Source organism: Dendrobates tinctorius, unplaced genomic scaffold (genome assembly GCF_039654945.1).
Source record: "Dendrobates tinctorius isolate UK_male_01 unplaced genomic scaffold, ASM3965494v1 ptg000097l, whole genome shotgun sequence".
NCBI lineage: Eukaryota > Metazoa > Chordata > Amphibia > Anura > Dendrobatidae > Dendrobates > Dendrobates tinctorius.
Window position 1 is genome coordinate 28,471,060 of NW_027361765.1, and position 23,396 is coordinate 28,494,455.

The window sequence follows — 23,396 nt, forward strand, 5'->3', positions numbered from 1 at the left end:
TTCTTCCCTCCCAACACACAGACCATGTGCCAAACGACCTCCACTACATATACAACCAAAACAGGATTCCACATGGTCAAGTGGAAAAAAGCCTCTAGACCAATAACCATAAAACCCAAATAGAGCTTCTAAGGAGCTCCTAAAGCAAAATCAAGGACAAACGGATTTCTTAAAATGAATGAAAAGAGTTATTTTAATAATGACCGGTCGCTTGGATGTCTATATCATTCATTGTAATATTACCAGTATTGTATATATATTCCAATTGGGTTCCTTGATATATAATAGAGGCTCAGAACAGAAGTATTGAAAATATTCAATAGAAATTTTATTAAATAACAATAATTATAGTGATGGCATGCATAGCACTACAAAGAAAGCATGGGGTAGTAAAAAAGAGGTGAATATTACATGTCGTATTATGTCAGAAAGGAGGAGTCTATAAGGTTATTCAAAGATAATATATATATGTTCAGTTAGCGCTAGAAAGTATTATAATAGTAATCTTTTGAAACATACAAGTGATAACTGGACATAAAAATCGATTGTGAACCATTATATATACACTCCAAATGGAACATACGGACATTTGACAGGGAGATGGTAATGTCACAGTGCCTTTAATTCTACAGCTGTTCACAAGAGAGAAGGTTCCATATTTGTCTCTAGTTGGTCTCAAATAGCATACAATGGCCAGAGTGAAAGTTTCCACAGTAAACTGTAGTGGCCACTGAGCAGTCATAGGTAGACGGTGGACATATTAGCAAAGTAATTACCTTCAGTCATGATGCAGCAGGGTCTGTCAAAGAGGGCACGTGTGGGACAACAGGTGCCTCGATGTGCGTTTCGCCTATGGCTTTGTCGGGAGGCGTGGACAACTTAAAAAGGCATGAGTATATACAGTGAGTGATGGGGATCCTCAGCGAATCGATGCTCGTCCCGTGTAAGTGCCCGCCCATAGCCAGGAGGAGTAGGCGCTCGCCGGAGCTGACAGGAAGGAGGATTTACGTCATCACAGTCGTCACGCCGGCAATGCGCGCACACCCCCAAGCCAGCGGCATTGACACAGCACACCAGGAAGTGTGGATAAGAGGGAGGCGCATAGCGAGTCGGCATGCATCCTGTGTGATGTGCCCGCCCGTAGTGAGGAGGAGCGGGCGCGTGCCACAGCAATGGAAAGGAGGACGAACGTCATCGCTGTCCATCACCGTGGCAACGCGCGCGCCCCCAACACCACAGGGCGGGCACAGCGCACACATAGAGCGTGTCTGCGCACAAAGTTAAATAAGTCCCAATACACAGACCATGTGCCAAACGACCTCCACTACATAGGCTGTAACCACACCCAGAGGTGAGGTTTGTGGGTAGTCAGACCTGCCCATTTCTCATAACTATCCACTGTCATGGTATAGGACATAGTTAATGTCCTGTTCTCTCATGATTAACTTTTGCTGGCCTCCCTTTGGATCTGGGGGTATTTAAACTCACTCCAGACTAAGATTCCCTGTCAGCTATACTGTTGTTCTGGCTGTGTGTCTGACCCCCCCCCCTGGTGTGCGTGTATACTGCATTGCTTGTTTGCTTCCCGTGTGTGACCCGGTCTGTCCCTTCACTCTGTGAACTCTGTAACGTTTTGGTACTATTGTCTTCTCCGGTTCTGACCTCCTGGCTTGTCTATTGTTACTCCGTTATAGTTTGTCCCTATTGTACCATCTATTGCCAGTTCTGGTTTTCTAATCTATTGCTACGTCCTGACTATCCATTCTGTCTAAACCTTTGGTACTGTCGTGCTATCTCGTGCTTTGACCCCAGCTTGATCTGGTTTACGTCTCTGTCTATGCCCCTTGGTAACTTGTCCCGTAGTTACCTTTCTAGGAGTTTTCCTTCAGCTCTTAGCTCTGTGGAGCTTAGGCCACGCCCCCAGCAGTCACGTGCTTCAGGTCCTGTTAGTCTGAAGCACGCATCTTCACCGCTGCTGCCCCACTCCACAGGTATCTTTGAGCACAGTTTTTTGTACTCAGGACACGTGCACTGGCTCAGTGAGCCAGTGCAGTGCCAGTGCAGTGCCGTGTTCCTGACACCCACATTCCGGACCCAGGTGCATTAAACGACATTGAGTAAAATGTAAATTGCTCTTTTATTCTATAAACTACCGAAATCATGTCTCCGAATTTCCAAGCACTAAATTTTGTATCTATTCTCAGAAAATGAGAAATGGTCAAAAGAACAAAAAAATGCAGTTCTTGCAGACCTCAAATAATGCTAAGAAAACAAGTTCATAACTATTTAAAAACAACAATACTAATGTTTTAACTCATGAAGAGTTCAGAAATCAATATTTTGTGGAATATCCATGATTTTTAATCACAGCTTTCATGCGTCTTGGCATGCTTTCCACCAGTCTTTCACACTGCTTTTGGATGACCTTATGCCACTTCTGGTGCAAAAAATTAAGCAGTTCTTTGTTTGATGGCTTGTGACTATCCATCTTCCTCTTGATTACATTTCAGAGGTTTTCAATAGAATTTAGGTCTGGAGATTGGGCTGGCCATGACAGGGATTTGATGTGGTGGTCCTCCATCCACACATTGCTTGACCTAGCTATGTGGCATGGCACATTGTCCTGCTGGAAAAACCAGTCCTCAGAGTTGGGGAACATTGCCTGAGCAGAAGGAATCAACTGTTTTTCCAGGATAACCTTGTATGCGGCTTGCTTCATACGTCCTTCGCAAAGGTTTAACCTGCCCAATTCCAGCCTTAATGAAGCATCCCCAGATCATGACCGATCCTCCACCGATTTTTCACAGTGGGTGCAAGGCACTGTGGTTGGTACATCTCTCCAGTTCTGTCTAACCACTAGATGACCAGGTGTTGGGCAAAGCTGTAGATTACCTTACTCCAGTCCTCTATGGTCCAATCCTTATGGTCTTTGGCAAACTTCAGCCTGGCTCTCCTTTTGCTTCTCATTGATGAAAGGCTTTTTTCTAGCTTTACATGACTTGAGCCTGTTACGAACTGTTCTGACCGCGCACTTCACCCCAGCTGCTGTTTGCCTTTCTTTTTATAGGTGACTTGGTGTCATCCTGCGGTTGCTGAGTGACATTCGAATAAGATGACATTCATCCCAGTCAGTGAAAAGTTGTTTTCGCTCTCTGTCAGTCTGTAGCTTTGTTGTCCCCAATTTCTGCTGCTTGACCTTGTTGCAATGGACTGCCGTCTTAAAAAATGTAAGGATGGAGGCAACAAGACGCTCACTGTATTCCTCTGCTAGTAAAGCCAGAATTGAGCCCTTCTTTTCCTCACTCAAGACTTAACTTTTAGCCATGCCAAATGAGTTGAAAAGAAAAATTTTTCATTGCTATTACTTTTGGGATATTACTAGCACTTGTTTTGCCATCCAGCTTGTCCTATTGCAAGAGGATTGTGAACACCACAGCAGGATTTTTTTTTATACTTTCCTTCGTTAAATAAGATTTGGCTCAAGTGATCACCTAATCAGAAGCACATTGAGTAGAATGAGGTGTCCTCTGGTTGGAATTCAACTGACACTGGAATGGAATGGCTGTCAGACATGTAGAGAAGCTGATTTTTATAAAACTGTGCAGTGGTATCTTAATTTTTGCCAGAGCTGTATTTTTTAGTTAACCTGATATTAACATTGGCATAGAGGCTATTCCTGTCTGCCTCCTCTGCTATCAAGGACTATTTTTAGCAGAAAAAAAGATAACCAACTTCACTGCTTAATCTAATACACAATTACTAGTTGGTTTCTACCACCTTACCATTAGTGTTCATTTATCTGAATTTATTATTTTTTGGTGGGTGTTTTGTTTGTTTGTCACGGTTAACAGGGTGTATTGGGACATTTTTTTTTTTTCCTTGGTAGGGAGGGATTAATTGGGACATCAGAGAGAGCCGTCGATGAGTGGGGGCGCCATAACGCAGAAACTAAGAGTGCCAACCTCTACTGTCAGGCAGAATTCAGTATAGTTACCTAATAGGGTCTACTAGGATACATAATACTGTTATTTTCATTTCTTCCTGATTTAAGACCCATTCCCTATTTACATTTGTTTTTACTTGTCCACAATTTGGCACACTTTTTTTTTTAGCTTTCTTTATTTAAGTTATATTTTGGGGGTCCTTGTTTTCTATGGTCTATTGTCTCTTACCTAGGACCCTCGCCTAATTTCATATTGTATCACAGTGATTGAAAGAAAGTGGGTAACAAACTGTGGGGTCCACTTCTTGGTGTTACTTCTTGCAAAAGTGAAAAAATTGGGGCTAAAGCAAGATTTTAGGTAAAATTGTTCATTCCACTTGGCATTAATTTCCGCGTAGCACATGAAGGATTAAAAAAACTTTTTTTCTGACAACCGAAGTATTTGAGGGGTGTTTTTTTTTTTTTTAACTATTTTTGCCAAGTTGCAATATTTTCACAAATAAACGGGAGTCATACCAGACAAATTTTACCTCTATCATGAAGTACTATATGTCACACAAAAAAACAATTTCAGAATCCGTGAGATCTGTTTACATGTTCCAGAGCTATAACCTCATAAAGTTTGGCCTGGTCAGGAATGTCAAAATTTACTCTCTCATTAAGGGGGTAAGACATGAGGTGTGTGATGTGACAGGATTCACTTGTGCTGCATATACTAAGAAAATTTGTTAACCACAGACTGCTTTTTGAATGTTTTAACTTCATCATTTTATAACACTGTGTATATAGTATATACCCCCCTTAGTTACCAAGCCAATGTTGACCTTAATGAACAAGCCAAATTTACAATTCTGACCACTGTCACTTGGTGAGGCTATAGCTTTGGAACGCTTCAACGGACCCCACTGATAATGAGTGTTTTTCCGTGACATGTTGTACTTCATGATAGTGGTAAAATATCTTCTATTTGACTTACTTTATTTATGACAAAAATTTTGCCATTTTCAAACTTTTAACTTTTGTCCTTAAATCAAACGGCAATGTCACACAAAGTAGTTAATAAATAACACTTCCCACATGTCTACTTTACATTAGCACAATTCTGACTACGTATTTTTTTTTTATTTTTTGTTAGGAAGTTAGAAGGGTTAAAAGTTGACCAGCGATTTCTAATATTTTTTCCAACCAAATTTACGAAACCATTTTTTATTTTTTTTAGGCACCACATCATAATTGAAGTGACTTTTGAGGGGCCTATGACCGAAAGTACCCAAAAGTGACACCAATATAAAATCTGCACCCCGTCAAGGTGCTCAAAACCACATTCAAGAAGTTTATTAACTCTTCAGTTGCTGATGCTAAAGTTCTTTAGTGTCTCAGATACCCCCGATAGCTGAGACCTCTGAGATTTTCTGATGGTGATGGGGCACTTTAACTTTTTTTTTTCTCAGCTCCCTTAAAAAGCAGCACTGAGGAATATGTAACCATAACTGCTGCCATTAAAGGGCATCAGTCACGCTTTTTTTGACTATCAGCTGCCAGCATTGACATCAGGGGCTTATCTACAGCATTCTGTAATGCTGTAGATAAGCCCCCGATGTAACCTGAAAGATAAGAAAAACACGTTGGATTATACTCATTGGAGGGGGCGGTCCGGTCCGCTGGGTGTTGCGGTCCGGTCCGACGCCTCCCATCTTCATACGATGCCGTCCTCTTCTTCCCTTCCTGTAGTGGCTCCTGCGCAGGTGCACTTCTCTGCCCTGTTAAGGGCAGAGCAGAGTCCTGCAGTGCGCAGGTGTCGGGGGAGGTCTGGCGCCTGCGCATTGCAGTATTCTGCTCTGCCCTCAACAGGGCAGAGCAGTGCGCCTGCGCCGGAGTTACTACAGGAAGGGAAGAAGAGGACGGCATCGTATGAAGATGGGAGGCGTCAGACCGGACCTCGACACCCATCGTACCGGAACACCCCCCTGTTTTTCTTATCTTTCAGGTTACATCAGGGACTTATCTACAGCATTACAGAATGCTGTAGATAAGCCCCTGATGTCAATGCCGGGCAGCTGATAGTCAAAAAAAAGGGTGACAGATTCCCTTTAAAAGGCGTATTGCAGTCGTTAAGTTGATAAGGTTCATATTCTTCACTGTACTTATGGTTACTATTTTTATTTATTGATTTTTTTTGTTACATGCATTGTGGTTCATTTGTGTAAATACACCGGAATCTCTCCCCCCCCCCCCAAAAGTATGCAACCATATGCCGTTTGGTTTCATGCATTTCACGCTGTCTCTCCATTTCTTTATGGAATCCCTCAATAATAAAAGCATAGTTGAATATAATTTTCATTGCAATTAAAAAAAAAAAAAAAAAAGGTATGTGGATGCACGCTGTCATTATGTTCTCCAAGAGCTCTCTGCGCTGACAACTACCTAACTCCATACTGGGCAACAGTGAAAATTATTGGCAAAGCCCTCACTACAAAGCCCCATATGCCATGCTTGCTATCGACCTGGATATTTATATATTAAAATTAATTGGATCAGTTGTATAAAAAGATGTCCAAATCACATGACAAATGGTAACACCTAGTTGTTCTTACATTTCCATAACCTATAACCGGACAGCAAGTGTAAGAAATGTTCTTTTATTAGAACTACAATCAGACTTATACATTTCAGAAATTCCAACCTGACCGGGTATTTTGTGACGCTTGCAAGATCACATGCATCTTTTAACAGTAAAAAATAAATATACAAAATGGGGACTAAATAATGCTTAGAAGGTGACACCTTTCCGAATTGGACTGATGTTTCCTCAGGCCAGCATGTACTGTATTTGCATGCATATTTTTCAACTAGAAAATTATAGAAGTGAATTTTAAATGGAATCTGTCTCCAGATTTTTGCTACTCCATCTTGGAGCAGAATGATGTAGGGGCAGAGACTCTAATTTCAGCGATGTATCGCTTGCTGCAGTTACCACTGATCGGAAACTTTTTGCCTTTGCACAGTATACACTAAGTTGCGGTGGGGATATAAGGAGTACTACATGGCAGCAGTATTTTAACAAAACTACAACAAACAGTCCAGCATGTGACATATTGATGGAATCAGGGTCACTGCCCCTACACTGTGATGTTCTAAGATTAGGTGGCAAAAGCCTGCTGACAGATTCCTTTTAATGTTTTCTTTTTTTTTCCTAGATCTTTTTTTAAATTCTAAATAAAAAAAAAAAAAGCTACATCAGAAATACTCAAAAAGCAAAACCCAACATTTGTTTCCACCAAATGTATAATTAATGCTTGCAAGGCTACCCACAATAGGAGAGAACAGTGTGAAGAGAAAGGGCATAGTTACCATAAATTAGTGTACAACTGGATGCCAAAGTTGCTGGCCACACTGCAGTCCCAGCCTGGCCGTTACTTAGGCAAGCACCAACAGGTCCTATGCTGTACACTACTCCTTGCCAAGCTCTGACGCTGCCGCATCGCTGGATTCGGCTAACTTAATGCACCCGGAGCTTCTCCCATGCTGCAGAGACAGCCTGGAAGAATGATCTTTTCATCGCAACCATGTCCCCGGTCCAAACAGTCAGTCTTTAGGAGCGCTCCTGAAGGTTCGACTTGACAGAACCCTTAAAGATGTGTATTAATTATTAATGTCGTAGTCTTTTTGTGATGCATGTGATTCATTTTAACAGGCACGACAACAGGAGGACAACATGGTTCTTTTGCACAGACAGAGAATGGTCTTCCTAACAGAGGTACTTTATACTTACAGTAAGTTCTTTATATGTTTCCTCAATTAAATGACTCTCCTTTTCACTAGTTTTAATCTTATTTTGTAGGTAACAATTCATTTCCGATGTCTAATAACCACTACAAACCCCCTGCTGCAACACAGGCTGAGACTCAGCCAGTAAGGCCATTGTACCAACCGGTTACTAGACCAATAAGTAGTTCTGCCACTGTTCAACCATTGCCAAGACCAGTTGGCATACAAGAACCTATAAGAAGACCTGCACCTGGATGTATTCCAGCACAGCAGCCACCCAGAGCAAATCCAGTTATGCAGACTGTTTGTGGACCTCAGACGTTTGTTCCAAACCCTCTTCCAGTATGTAGAACTCCTACAATTCCTTCTGTGTCCCAACCAGCTCTACGACCTGTTGCTACCATCACTGCACAGCCAGTAATGCTGAATCAGGTAATGACTGATAGATTTAGTTATAAATTCTAAAAACCTTACACAGCAAGCTACAAATATCTCTGTACATGTCGGTTTTGAGTCACGCTTCCTTTTTGTCAAGACAGAAAAATGTATCTGGCAGCACCTATCTGTCCTGTCAACAAAACAATGATCAAATATACTTGTATATATTGCTGATAAAAAAAATTCTAATTTGTAGGTTATAATCTTAAAACTACTTAAATGCTTGCTATTTAACTACATTTTATATCTGCCTGACTTTCTTTATGCTTTGTAATGAACTATAAACGTTAGAGGGAGAAATTCAGTCAATATGGTATATTGCATATTGGGTCTCATTCAGACGACGTTAACCCCTTAGTGACGGAGGGTTTTTTTGTTTTTTTTTTAAATCTGACCAGTGTCACTTTATGTGGTAATAACTCTGGAACACTTCAACAAATCATAGTGATTTTGAGATTATTTTTTTTTCCGGACACTTTACGATAATGATAAATTTAGTTCGATATGTTTTGTGTTTTATTTAGAAAAAACATCAGAAATTTGAGAAAAGTGTTAAATTAGCAATATTCAAACTTTGAATGTTTATCCCTTTTAATCCAGATAGTCATACCACAGCAAAACTTTAATAAATAACATTTCCCACATGTCTGCTTTACATCAGCACCATTTGTAAAATGTTCTTTTTATTTTGTTTGCATTTTAGGAGGTTAAAAATGTAGCAGTAATTTTTCTTCTTTTTTTTCAAGGAAATTTACAAAATTAACTTTTTTAGGGACCTATCCATGTTTGAAGTGCCTTTAGGGGTTCCATATATTGGCTAACCCCCAAAAGTGATACAATTATAAAAACAACACCCCCTGACATACTGAGAACTGCAGTCAGGTAGTTTATTAACCCTTCAGGTGATTTTCAGGAATTAATGCAAAGTGGCATGAGAGAAATGAAAATTTATATTTTTACCACCTAAATGCCGCTAACTCCTGAACAGGTTGCAACAGACTCTAAGGCCTCTATTTGGTTGTGAAATGCCATGGCAAACATCAGGACCACACAATCATGATCTGAGGGCACCAATTGGGATAAAGAGGAAGCCCCCCCACACTCTGTTAACCATTTGTGATGTCACTATTGACAGCATCTAAGGCCTGTTTCACACTTCCGTTTTTGTGTCCGCCAAACGGATCCGTTTCCGTTTTTTTGACGGAAACTGATGCAAACGGATCCGTTTTTTTAAAAACGGATCCGTTTTTTTGACGGATCCGCGGTAACCGTAATGGAAGTCTATGGGACAAAAAAAACGGATCCTGCAAAAAATGGCGGATCCGTTTTTTCACGGAAAACAACGGATTTTGACGGATTTGAAAAAACGGAAGTGTGAAACAGGCCTAAGGAGTGAAACAGATATGAATGGTGCCAGCACTGCTCGTGGCTGATGAAGCAAGTTGTCCGCTATAGTGGACAGCTATTCTATTATATCTCAGGTCTGTTAAGGCGTATTGGCGGTCATTAAGGGGCTAAAATATAAATGTGACTACACAAGGTACAAGTTATTCTCCAAATGTTTTTGGTGCGATTCCCCCGGGAATTAAGAGAGCCTTAAGCTGGAGTCATATAGCGACTCACCAGCGATCCCGACAACGATAGCAACATGTCAGGATCGCTGGTGAGTCGCTACATGATCGCTGGTGAGCTGTCAAACAGCTTCACCAGCGATCAGCACAGCGACGCCGAGCGCGCGGCGTCGCTGTGTACGTTAGTTACCAGCGCGCTGATACAGGGAGCTGGTAACTAACGTACACATCGGGTATCCAAGGGACGTGCATCCCTTAGATACCCGATGTGTACGTTAGTTACCAGCTGATCGCTGGTCTCCCGCCTGTCACACGCAGCGATGCGTGCTGGCCAGCGGGAGACAAGCGATGGGAAAAAATGTCCAGAGGTTTCCAAGAGCGATCAGCGATACCGGCTGGAGGGGCCTATCGCTGTCACAGCGATCTCGCTGGTGAGATCGCTGTTGTGTCACAAAACTTGTGACTCAGCAGCGATCTCGCCAGTGAGATCGCTATTTGTGACGGGGCCTTTACTGTGCTGTTTCTAGTCTTAAGAAGGTACCACCTTCCCCGATTTTCATATTACTCTGTCTCCTCATTGGGGGACACAGAACCATGGGTGTTATGCTGCTGTCCACTAGGAGGCGACACTGTGCATAATCTGAAAAAGATTAACTATGGCTCCTCCTCTGCAGTATACACCCCTGGACGGCGTCAGTCTTCTCCAGTTTTTGCTTAGTGTCGCATAGGAGGCACACCTAAAGAATTTTTTTCTCTTTTTCACTCTGTTTTTTCTTTTCCGGATGACAGATGAAGAAAAGTGGGTCTCCTGTGAGACTCCCGGCATGACTCCTTCCTCGGCCCCCTATTATGGGGTGCCCGGTTGAAGTTGAGATGGCTGTTCCCTATGTCGCTCCTTCCCCAGTCCTGCGGGTGCTGGTTCGAAGTCGAGACCCCCCTCCTCCAATTCCTTTTTGGTCTTGGGTTGAGGTCGAGGCGAGGAAGAAGCCCCCTGATGGTGACAGCAGCACCCTCCCTAATCCCCCTCTGGGGGAATTGGGTTGAGACACCTCAGGTAGGGTCTGTTCCACGGCAATCTGCAGCTCACAGTATCCAGGGAGCCCGGCTGCGGGCTCCTATCGGGGGGGGGGGGGGGTGCGGGCAGGCATGGCACATACAGACACAGGGCTCCCTGCACCCCTGTCTCTGCGGCAGCACCAGCTCCATAGCGCATCAGGGGAACCCATCACAGGGCCCCGCTTCTGATTGTGGCCCCACCGCTATCCTGCCTTTCAATCCGGGGGGAGTCCGGTTCAGATCTGACCCCCTCCCGGACTTCCGCGCCGGCCTGGAGCCCTTTCTGGGCATCGGTAACTAATTTAGGCCACGGCTTCGGCCTAGCTGAAGTCGCCGACTCCTCTCCGCCCCCCCCGACCCGCCCCCCGGATGACAAATATGACACTCTACAGTGTCATAGAAGGGGCGGATCGAGACAGGGCGTGTTTCCACACAGCTCTTTCTCAGCTCTCCGCCCCTTCTTCTCCCTCCTCATCCTCTCGGCGGCCATTTCTGCTGCAGGCATCAGCAGCACCACACCAGCCAGTCTCTGGGGGGCACAGGACTGTGGATCTTCGGCGCTGGACCTAGGGGTACGCTGGTGGGGTAAGATCACAGCTCGGGTTTTTTTTACTCAACTGTGAATCCAGATTCCCTGTAAGGCTCTCCTATAGGTTTTTCCCTGCATTGCCACCCCTGTAGGGCCCTCTCATAGCCAGCCCTTCCGCACTCTGTGCACTATGCTGGGCTCAAGGTCCAAGAGAACCAGGCAGGACTGCTTTTATGCATTCTGTACAGCCTGCAAAACCACTCTCCCCAGTGGCAGCACGTACCCGCACTGTTGGGACTGTACCCAGAATACTGGGTCAGAACCCCAAGAGGCTCCTATCAATGCTTCAGCAGCTGCTACCACGCCGGAATGGGCTACCCAGATGTCGCAGTCTATGACGCAGTCCATAGATAACCTAACCTCCACATTGCTCCAGGGTCATGTCTCGGCTATGAGCGTTACCCAGCAAAGGGACAGCTCCACTCATGGACAGGCCGTTTCTGTCTCTCCCAGACATAAGCGCACCCACACGTCGCGTTCCTCTGCGTCATCCCATAGCACACGGTCATCCCCCTCTAGGGAGAGATATCGTAGTTCCAGGTCACCTAGACCGTCCCCTACCAGAGACAGACAACGCAGATCTCCACAGCGATCCCCGACGACAGAAGGCCTTCGCCCCAGCTCGCCCACCAGGGAACGCCTCAGCGATACGCAAGATTCGAAAGGCATCTGTGACTCCGACTCAGACAATGAAACGGAGCGGTCTCTGGTCCCTTGTACCCCTAGCAATACAGCGCTAGTTGAGGACATAATCTCTTCCATCCATCGGGTGCTGGACATTTCCGATCCAACCCTGGAAGCCCCAGAACACAAGATTTGCTTTGAAGGTGTTCTGAAACCACCTAAGGTCTTCTCTAGCCACCCGGAATTTCAGGCGATCCTTACTAAGCAGTTTTCGCAGCCTGAGAACAAATTCACCAATTGCAAATATATGGAGGCTAGGAACCCCTTCCCACAAAAGGACACCAAGGAGTGGACAGATCCGCCTGAAGTGGACCCCCCAGTCTCTAGGCTAGCAGCACAGACCGTCCTATCACTGCCAGAAAGCTCAACCCTCAGGGACGCTGCAGACCGGCAGGTAGAATGCATGGCTCGTTCAGTTTTTGAAGCGGCAGGGGCCTCCCTGGCTCCCGCGTTCGCTTCAGTATGGGCGGCCAAGGCCATTCTGGCTTGGGCCAAAAAATTGCAAACTGGCCTCTAAGCTTCAAACTCTGAGCTGTCGGACCAAGCGGTTCAAATAGCAGTGGTAGCAGATTACATGCTTCATGCAGCCCTGGATTCCGCAAGAGGTGTAGCGGGGATAGCATCAAACGCCATCACGATTTGGCATATCCTCTGGCTGCGGGAATGGAAAGTGGATGCGGCCTCAAAGAAGTTCCTCACGCATCTCCCGTACCTCAGTGGATGGCTTTTCAGTGAAAAGTTGGACACAATGATATCCAATGCCACTGGGGGTAAGAGTACCTCTCTCCCTCAACTAAAACCTAAACGCACGTTCAAACGGTGTAACCAGACACGATTCCGATCCTTTCGGAATTCTTCGGGATGGTCCGCCTCGCGTCCAGCACAAAATCGTAACCGTTCTCCATGCAGGGACAACCCACGGGCGGCGCAGAGGCCAGACAGGAACTGGCAGTCAAAAACAGGCCAGGCGAAGCCCAAAGGAGGAAAACCTCAGAATTTCTCCTCATCATGACTCACGAACTCCGGAAGACACCCCACCCGTAGGCGGGCGACTTCTACTCTTTCAGCAAGTCTGGCTGCCTATTACAGAAGACAGGTGGGTCAGGGAAATAGTGTCTTCCGGATACAAGATAGAGTTAACTTCCAGTCCACCGAACCTGTTCTTCCTCTCTGTTCCACCAAAACCGCCAGAAAAGGCTCGTGTTTCCTCTCTCCTTCAAGCAGGAGTTGTAGTACCGGTTTCCGAGGGTTCTATTCCAATCTATTCATAGTCCCCAAGAAAGGAGGCAGCGTCCGGCCCATACTAGACCTAAAACAACTCAACAAGTATGTACGAGTTCGTCATTTTCGTATGGAGTCCCTTCGGTCCATCATTGCATCCATGGAGCAAGGACAATATCTCGCCTCCATACACATACAGGACACATACCTGCATATACCGATTGCTCCCGCCCATCAGAGATTTCTCAGGTTTGCAATCGACCAGGACCACTACCAGTTCGTGGCTCTCCCGTTCGGACTCGCCACAACTCCCAGAACATTTACCAAGGTCATGGCTGCCACCATGGACGTTCTACACTCCAGAGGCATAGTAGTCGTTCCATACCTGGACGACCTTCTCATCAAAGCTTCCACCTTCAAGGACTGCGAGGTCAGCGTCTCAATCACAATCGACACTCTGAGTCGCCTGGGCTGGTTAGTCAACTTACAAAAGTCATCGACTACCCCGAGTCAGTCTCTGACCTTCCTGGGGATGCTATTCGACACCTCCAGGGGTCTGGTGCTCCTTCCCAGAGACGAGGAACTGGCTCTCCGTCTAGGAGTTCACATACTCCTCCGCAATCCCCCCCGATCTCTCCGGTTTGCCATGAGAGTCCTCGGCAGTATGGCAGCGGCAATGGAGGCGGTGCCATTTGCCCAGTTTCACCTCAGGCCTCTTCAACTAGCCATCCTCAAGTCCTGGGACAGGAATCCTTTCTCCCTCGACGGAGTTCCAGCTAACATCGGCAACCAGGAGGTCCCTGCACTGGTGGCTCAAGCCAACCTCACTGGCAACGGGAAAATCCTTTCTCTCGGGTCAATGGAAGGTCCTGACCACCGACGCGAGCCTGACAGATTGGGGTGCGGTGCACCTACATCACAGAGCACAGGGCAAGTGGTCGCCAGTGGAAGTGAACATGCCCATCAACGTCTTGGAAATTCGGGCCATCTTCCTGGCATTGAGAGCCTTTCGTCACTTACTGGCAGCCTCTCATATCAGAGTACAGTCGGACAATGCCACTGCAGTGGCATATGTGAACCACCAAGGCGGGACCCGCAGTACCCAGGCGATGAGAGAAGTGGCACATATCCTCCATTGGGCGGAAGACACGAGGTCGGTACTCTCTGCGGTCCACACTCCGGGTGTGGACAACTGGGAAGCCGACTTCCTAAGCAGACAAGGAATGGACACGGGAGAGTGGTCTCTCCATCCTGAAATCTTTCGACAGATCTGCCATCGCTGGGGGACCCCGGACGTGGACCTAATGGCATCCCATCTCAATGCCAAGGTCTCCAACTTCATGGCCAGGACACGCGATCCGCGGTCGCTCGCAGCAGATGCCCTGGTTCAGGACTGGACCCAGTTCCAGCTTCTGTACATCTTTCCACCTCTCCCCCTAATATCCAGAGTCATGAGGAAGATCAAACACGAGGGAGTTCCAACCATCCTGATCGTGCTAGACTGGCCCAGACGTACATGGTACGCCGACATCGTACATCTTACAGCAGACGTCCCCTGTCGTCTCCCCTACCGTCCCAATCTTGTCACAAGGCCCGTTCTACCACCAGAACTCAGGGGCCCTCAACTTCACGGCGTGGCCCTTGAGACCTGGGTTCTAACCCAGGCAGGACTCTCACCGGACGTCATTAGAACCATGATCAGGGCACGGAAGCCAGCCTCCGCCAAGATTAATTACCTTACCTGGAAAGCTTTCTTCACCTGGTGCGAATCTCGCGGCCAGATTCCACTCCCTTATTCCCTCCCAAAAGTCCTTGGCTTTCTCCAATCGGGCCTGGACGCCATGCTATCCCTGGTCTCTCTTAAGAGCCAGGTGTCAGCGCTCTCAGTGCTTTTTCAGAGGCGCATCGCTAACAAGCCGCAAGTAAGGACCTTTCTCCAGGGGGTTTCCCGATTGGTTCCCCCCTACAGACGTCCACTGGAAATGTGGGACCACCACCTTTCGAACCCCTTAAGGAAGTCCCCCTCCGCATTCTATCACAGAAGGTGGTTTTTCTGGTGGCAATCACCTCGCTTTGCAGGGTGTCTGAATTGTCAGCACTCTCCTGCAGACGGCCCTTCCTAGCCTTTCACCAGGACAAGGTGGTTCTCCGTACAGTCCCATCCTTCCTTCCGAAGGTTGTCTCCAACTTCCACCTCAATAAGGAAATTTCACTGCCATCCCTTTGCCCGGTTCCGGCTCATAGAGTGGAGAAGGCTCTGCATACGCTTGACCTCGTCAGGGCATTGCATAAATACGTGTCTAGGACTGCACCCTTCCGGAAGTCTGATTCCCTTTTCCTTCTTCCGGAAGGCGTTCGCAAGGGTTTGCTGGCTTCCAAAGTTACCCTTGCCAAGTGGATCAAGTCCACCATACAAGAGGCTTACCGCCTCAACAATTCTCTTCCGGCCGGTATCACGGCACACTCTACGCGGGCGGTCGGGGCCTCCTGGGCCATTCGGCACCAGGCTTCGGCACAACAGGTGTGTAAGGAGGCCACTTGGACTAGCTTACACACGTTTACGAAACACTACAGAGTTCATACCCAGTCCTCAGCGGATGCGAGCCTGGGTAGACGGGTTCTGCAGGCGGCAGTGTCCCAAGTTTAGGGACCTGTCTGCACAATATTCGTCCATTGCTTCCCACCCAGGGACTGCTTTAGTATGTTCCATGGTTCTGTGTCCCTCAATGAGGCGACAGAGTAAAGGAGATTTTTGTGTACTCGCCGTAAAATCTCTTTCTCTTAGCCTCTAATTGGGGGACACAGCTCCCACCCCACAGTTCCTACCCTGTTGCCCTTACGAGCCGTTGTTACGGTTGAGTTCTCATATTGTTCTTTGAGCTCGTACATGGTGGCCTTATTACAGGCATGGTTGTTATTTCTGTTAACTTCCTCCTAATGCTTTTGCACAAAACTGGAGAAGGCTGATGCCGTCCAGGGGTGTATACTGCAGAGGAGGAGCCATAGTTAATCTTTTTCAGATTATGCATAGTGTCTCCTCCTAGTGCACAGCAGCATAACACCCATGGTTCTGTGTCCCCCAATTAGAGGCTAAGAGAAAAAGATTTTACGGTGAGTACACAAAAATCTCCTTTTTCCAATGTTGCTTCCCATTTATTTAGCATTTTAGATTGGTGCAGACATGGCAAAGGGACAGCTTGAGTTGAGATTTACAAAAATACCCCTTTCATCCTCTTCTTGGTTGGAACCAGAATTTCTAAAAGGACTCAAGGACCACCCTACATTAGGGTCTATTCTCATACGCCCACCTGTTGTAAAGACCCTATGGTTCGCTCACACATTATACTTCAATTTTCTTCCTTGTATCCGGTCTTGGTGAGTCAGTAGTTCACTCCTGGATTAGATGACTGGTTTTCCAATCATGAGTGCCTGATAAATCTTCATATGCTAGTGATGGGACACCCTTTGAACTAGCGTATGTGGGTACTGGAGTTCCGCAAAAGTGTGTTTTTTGTTTTTTTTTTGTTTTTCTTTTCTTATCGATCCGCAAGGCCAACTATCCCCCTGCTTTCTGACATTAAGGGAAGTTGACTAAGAGCTCTCTATCGAGGGGACATTAAAGCATATTTCCCTTCTCACATATGTTGTCAATCCACTCCCACTTTAATGAGAGTCCTGTAGACTTCTTATGCCCTTCTGGTATAAGGTAGAACCATGTAGTTAATTCGGAACCCATACTGACACTTCTCCATCATTGTGAGATTCTCATTGTGACATACAGACATTCCACATGCCATGTACATATTACTATACTTGCTATGCTTCTCAAAAATAAATGAAGTGATGCTGATGTTAGAGCGCACAGCTTTGATTGACAATTTGCATGAAAAAACTGTTGTAAATGTCCAACTGGGGGTCTGTATGTGGGGGAGACCGGGCAAAAGCTTAGAACAAGGATGAATTCTCATTGCCACACAATAAGAGAAAAAAGAATAGATCTACCTGTGGCAAAACATTTTTGTATGCCTGATCACAGCACCATGGACATGAAATTACTGGTATTGAAAGGTAACTTCACATCTCAGAGAGAAAAAAAGTCTGGGAGTACAAACCCATGACGACCTTTGACACTCTCAATGCTGGAATGAATGTGTCGCATGGATTTATGTCTTTTTACATCAATTAAGGAATTTGCTCCTAAGACCTTGTGGGGGCATCACAACACAGAACCAGACTCCAATCAGAGGACAATAAAATATCCAGACTCCTTATCTATGAACTGTTCAATATTTATGTCTATCCCTCTCCCATAATGACAGTTCTGCTTCACGTCACTTGTCTTATCTATTGCATTTTTTTCTGTGCTGTGTTGTGCATAAATAATGTGACTCTTCTGATGTTGTATTAGTCAATGCCTGATGAAGAGACCTGAGTGGTCTGGAAAGCTTGCAATTTGTTACCATCTTTTCAGTTAGCCATTAAAAGGTATCAACCACTGAGGACTCTCAATTCTGAATTTCTTCTATCTACTGGCTAACACAGTACAAAGATATACATCTTTGCTGTTATTAATGGCTAGAATTCCAGTTTTTCACAATTATCAGGTTCTCCTCTTGGAGAATAGAGGGTTGCCAGATGAATGTGACCAACTTCTTTATCTACTTTAGTAATCGCTTATTGCCTCTCTGCTGTTTTTTCTGTTTTTTACCTCTGTCTTTTTTCTTCATCCTTTCTCACGGTGTCTTACTGCGGACCTAGGGTCAGGTGCAATACCTCTTAGAATTTGCTCTATAATAATATAGATGGGGTGGTGGGATGCAGTTTGTCCTCTGCTCTCCTTGTGCTTAATTGCTTCTAAGGTTTATATATCCTTAAGGATTCAAATGATTTTGATTTTTGTTGTATCCCTGTTGGAAACTGTGTTTTGTGTTCTTGTATTGTGCTTTTATTTATTTTTTGTCCTCTTGGTCATGCATAAGTAAAAAAAAAAGATAAAAATATGGATGTGATAAACAGGGACAAGAATCGATTTATTTCTTGTGCCAGAACTGTCTTAATGTTAACATTTATTCAATATTTTGTCTTTTTGTTGTCAATTTTCATGCCTATTTTGGCAATTTATATGGGAGTTAAAGTAGGGCATGTTGAGTTTTCCAAGATGCATTCGGCATATAGAACAAGCTAAAGAGAGGGAAGTTCAAATGAATAGTATGGTTGTCCGCATAAGTCCTTGTAGATGCTAGTCTGCAGGTTTTAACATAACATGAAGGTGAATGGTTCATGCTTCAGGATTCCTGCCTGTTCTGAATCTATTGTCGTTTTTTTTGTTTTTAAAAAGCAAAGATGGGGAGAAAAAAGTAATGATGCACAGTGACTTTATTTATATTTCACTTATGTGTGATTTGCTGTCATTTTTGCTATATTTTATATGTACTTTTTTCCCTCCCAGGGATACATCATGAATTCTCCCCAAACTTCCACTAGCAGTTCAAATGTAATGTATACACTGCAACCAAACACAGCATTAACACAATACCAAAGCCTGCAAACATTTACCCCATCAGGTATGGATTTTCTTTATTTTACAGATTGTTTTATGTAATCCTCTAAAGATATATGTGCGCAAAACGTGTTTTTCAGTTGAAGCAAAACCACAAAGATTGAGCTTGACCCGAGTTGGTACACATGCAGAACATAAACGCATGTTCACATTGGTCACAAACCATATAAAACCTACAAGATCAAAAAGAGAAAACCCTGTTGTTTTTCAGTTGGCTTTTCAATAGGAAACCATTGTAGAAAGCACTGGTGTTTGTATTTCTTTCTCCTCCGACTCCGAAAATAATAGGCTTGCTCTTTTGAGCATTTTCTGGGTGCTTTTTTGAAAAAGACCTTGTGTGCACACATCCAAAAGCTTCAGTTTCCTATTTAGCCATGTTCAAAAATGTCCAGATTTCATGACTTTTTGGTGTGCTTCAGACATTAATGATCATGGGTCATCAGTGTGTGTATATATAATATATATATTATACACACTTGTGGCCAAAAGTATTGACACCCCTGCAATTCTGTCAGATAATACTCAGTTTCTTCCTGAGAATGATTGCAAACACAAATTCTTTGGCATTATTATCTTCATTTAATTTGTCTTAAATGAAAAAAACACAAAAAGAATTGTCCTAAAGCCAAATTGGATATAATTCCACACCAAACATAAAAAAGAGGGTGGACAAAAGTATTGGCACTGTTCAAAAAATCATGTGATGCTTCTCTAATTTGTGTAATTAACAGCACCTGTAACTTACCTGTGGCACCTAACAGGTGTTGACAATAACTAAATCACACTTGCAGCCATTTGACATGGATTAAAGTTGACTCAACCTCTGTCCTGTGTCCTTGTGTGTACCACATTGAGCATGGAGAAAAGAAAGAAGACCAAAGAACTGTCTGAGGACTTGAGAAACCAAATTGTGAGGAAGCATGAGCAATCTCAAGGCTACAAGTCCATCTCCAAAGACCTGAATGTTCCTGTGTCTACCGTGCGCAGTGTCATCAAGAAGTTTAAAGCCCATGACACTGTGGCTAACCTCCCTAGATGTGGACGGAAAAGAAAAATTGACAAGAGATTTCAACGCAAGATTGCAGATGTTGGATAAAGAACCTCGACTAACATCCAAACAAGTTCAAGCTGCCCTGCAGTCCGAGGGTACAACAGTGTCAACCCGTACTATCCATCGGCGTCTGAATGAAAAGGGACTGTATGGTAGGAGAACCAGGAAGACCCCACTTCTTACCCCGAGACATAAAAAAGCCAGGCTGGAGTTTGCCAAAACTTACCTGAAAAAGCCTAAAACGTTTTGTCTCATTTGACCAGAGAACATTCTTCCAAAAGTATAGCTTTTTGGGCAAAGGCATCAACATAGAGTTTACAGGAGAAAAAAAGAGGCATTCAAAGAAAAGAACACGGTCCCTACAGTCAAACATGGCGGAGGTTCCCTGATGTTTTGGGGTTGCTTTGCTGCCTCTGGCACTGGACTGCTTGACCATGTGCATGGCATTATGAAGTCTGAAGACTACCAACAAATTTTGCAGCATAATGTAGGGCCCAGTGTGAGAAAGCTGGGTCTCCCTCAGAGGTCATGGGTCTTCCAGCAGAACAATGACCCAAAACACACTTCAAAAAGCACTAGAAAATGGTTTGCGAGAAAGCACTGGAGACTTCTAAGGTGGCCAGCAATGAGTCAAGACCTGAATCCCATAGAACACCTGTGGAGAGATCTAAAAATGGCAGTTTGGAGAAGGCACCTTTCAAATATCAGGGACCTGGAGCATTTTGCCAAAGAAGAATGGTCTAAAATTCCAGCAGAGCATTGTAAGAAACTCATTGATGGTTACCGGAAGCGGTTGGTCGCAGTTATTTTGGCTAAAGGTTGTGCAACCAAGTATTAGGCTGAGGGTGCCAATACTTTTGTCTGGCCCATTTTTGGAGTTTTGTGTGAAATGATCAATGTTTTGCTTTTTGCTTCATTCTCTTTTGTGTTTTTTCATTTAAGACAAATTAAATGAAGATAATAATACTGATGTGGATTTTTGATTGATATAGATATATATCTCTGTGTGTGCTGCGGCCTGTCCTAATTAGACAGAGTCTTATTGAGCGCTCAAAGGAAAAGAGGAAGCTACACTTGGTTAGCAACAACTCATTCCAGCAGAACTCTCAGAACTCTGGAAACTTTATTAAATATACTTGGTTTTATCAGCTGTACAGAAAGGAATGGTTACTCATTAACACAAAGGCTTTACTTCTTATCTAATTGGTCAGTTTAAATACATGAACATATATGGGTGTCCGACCTGGGGTTACTTAGACACCACGTGATTTACTGTCCAGAGTCTTGCACTCGTCAGCAAGTCTCCAGTATCGGCTGGACCATCTGGCCTTACTTCCTCATTCCCTATGTCTGCTAGATATTTCTGAAGTCTGAAGACAATGCTATCATGAGATGACTGGGTAGCAGGTCAACTTCCACCAACTAGTTGTAAGGTTCAAACTGTGACTATGTCTCTGTATGCATATGGCTATATAAGAATACATGAGTATATGGAGTATATAGCCTATAGCAGGCAAGTGAGATCTATATGAAATACATATACATATATATTTCCATAACAATACCAAAGAATTTGTGTTTGCAAACATTTTCAGGAAGAAACTGAGTATTATCTGACAAAATTGCAGGGTTGTCAATACTCTTGGCCACAACTGTGTGTGTGTATATGTATATATATGTGTGTGTGTATGTATGTCTGTGTGTATGTATATATATATATATATACAGTCATATGTAAAAGTTTGGGCACCCCTATTAATGTTAACCTTTTTTCTTTATAACAATTTTGGTTTTTGCAACAGCTATTTCAGTTTCATATATCTAATAACTGATGGACTCAGTTATATTTCTGGATTCAAATGAGGTTTATTGTACTAACAGAAAATGTGCAATCTGCATTTAAACCAAATTTGACCGGTGCAAAAGTATGGGCACCCTTATCATTTTCTTGATTTGAACACTCCTATCTACTTTTTACTGACTTCCTGAAGCACTAAATTGGTTTTGTAACCTCATTGAGCTTTGAACTTTATAGCCAGGTATATCAAATCATGAGAAAAGGTATTTAAAGTGGCCACTTGCAAGTAGTTCTCCTATTTGATTCTCCTATGAAGAGTGGCATCATGGGCTCCTCAAATCAACTCTCAAATAATCTGAAAACAAAGATTATTCAACATAGCTTTTCAGGGGAAGGATACAAAAAGTTGTCTCAGAGATTTAACCTGTCAGTTTCCACTGTGAGGAACATAGTTATGAAATGGAAGAACACAGGTACAGTTCTTGTTAAGCCCAGAAGTGGCAGGCCAAGAAAAATATCAGAAAGGCAGAGAAGAAGAATGGTGAGAACAGTCAAGGACAATCCACAGACCACCTCCAAAGACCTGCAGCATCATCTTGCTGCAGATGGTGTCACTGTGCATCGGTCAACAATACAGCGCATGCATAACGCCTTTTTGTAGGACCAAACAACTCAATCTTTGTTTCATCAGTCCACAGGACCTTCTTCCAAAATGTAACTGGCTTGTCCAAATGTGCTTTTGCATACCTCAGGCGACTCTGTTTGTGGCGTGCTTGCAGAAACGGCTTCTTTCGCATCACTCTCCCATACAGCTTCTCCTTGTGCAAAGTGCGCTGTATTGTTGACCGATGCACAGTGACACCATCTGCAGCAAGATGATGCTGCAGGTCTTTGGAGGTGGTCTGTGGATTGTCCTTGACTGTTCTCACCATTCTTCTTCTCTGCCTTTCTGATATTTTTCTTGGCCTGCCACTTCTGGGCTTAACAAGAACTGTACCTGTGTTCTTCCATTTCCTTATTATGTTCCTCACAGTGGAAACTGACAGGTTAAATCTCTGAGACAACTTTTTGTATCCTTCCCCTGAAAAGCTATGTTGAATAATCTTTGTTTTCAGATCATTTGAGAGTTGTTTTGAGGAGCCCATGATGCCACACTTCATAGGAGAATCTAATAGGAGAACTACTTGCAAGTGGCCACTTTAAATACCTTTTCTCATGATTTGATACACCTGGCTATGAAGTTCAAAGCTTAATGAGGATACAAAACCAATTTAGTGCTTCAGGAAGTCAGTAAAAAGTAATTAGGAGTGTTCAAATCAAGAAAATGATAAGGGTGCCCATACTTTTGCACCGGTCAAATTTTGTTTAAATGCAGATTGCACATTTTCTGTTAGTACAATAAACCTCATTTGAATCCAGAAATATAACTGAGTCCATCAGTTATTAGATATATGAAACTGAAATAGCTGTTGCAAAAAACAAAATTGTTATAAAGAAAAAAGGTTAACATTAATAGGGGTGCCCAAACTTTTACATATGACTGTATATATATATATATATATATATATATATATATATATATATATATTCTCTCTTATTATAACGTGGTATAAAACTTGAAGCTTTTTTGAAATATTGAGTGATGTGGGTCACATTGTTGGCAGATGGAGCCTAAGTTGTAATATAAACAGGTCATGACTTTCTAAGACCAGAGACG

General features: G+C 44.0%; 1 protein-coding gene across 4 annotated transcripts in view; it reads left to right on the forward strand.

The window, feature by feature from the left end:
- ZNF280D (zinc finger protein 280D) overlaps positions 1–23,396 on the forward strand; it is a 274,432-nt gene that overhangs the window by 42,822 nt on the left and 208,214 nt on the right. For all 4 annotated transcript variants that reach the window (XM_073586999.1, XM_073586996.1, XM_073586997.1 and 1 more), the window contains 3 exons: positions 7,638–7,700; positions 7,785–8,143; positions 18,720–18,834. In XM_073586999.1, coding sequence (XP_073443100.1) covers positions 7,638–7,700; positions 7,785–8,143; positions 18,720–18,834 — 537 coding nt within the window. The remainder of the gene's footprint in view (positions 1–7,637; positions 7,701–7,784; positions 8,144–18,719; positions 18,835–23,396) is intronic.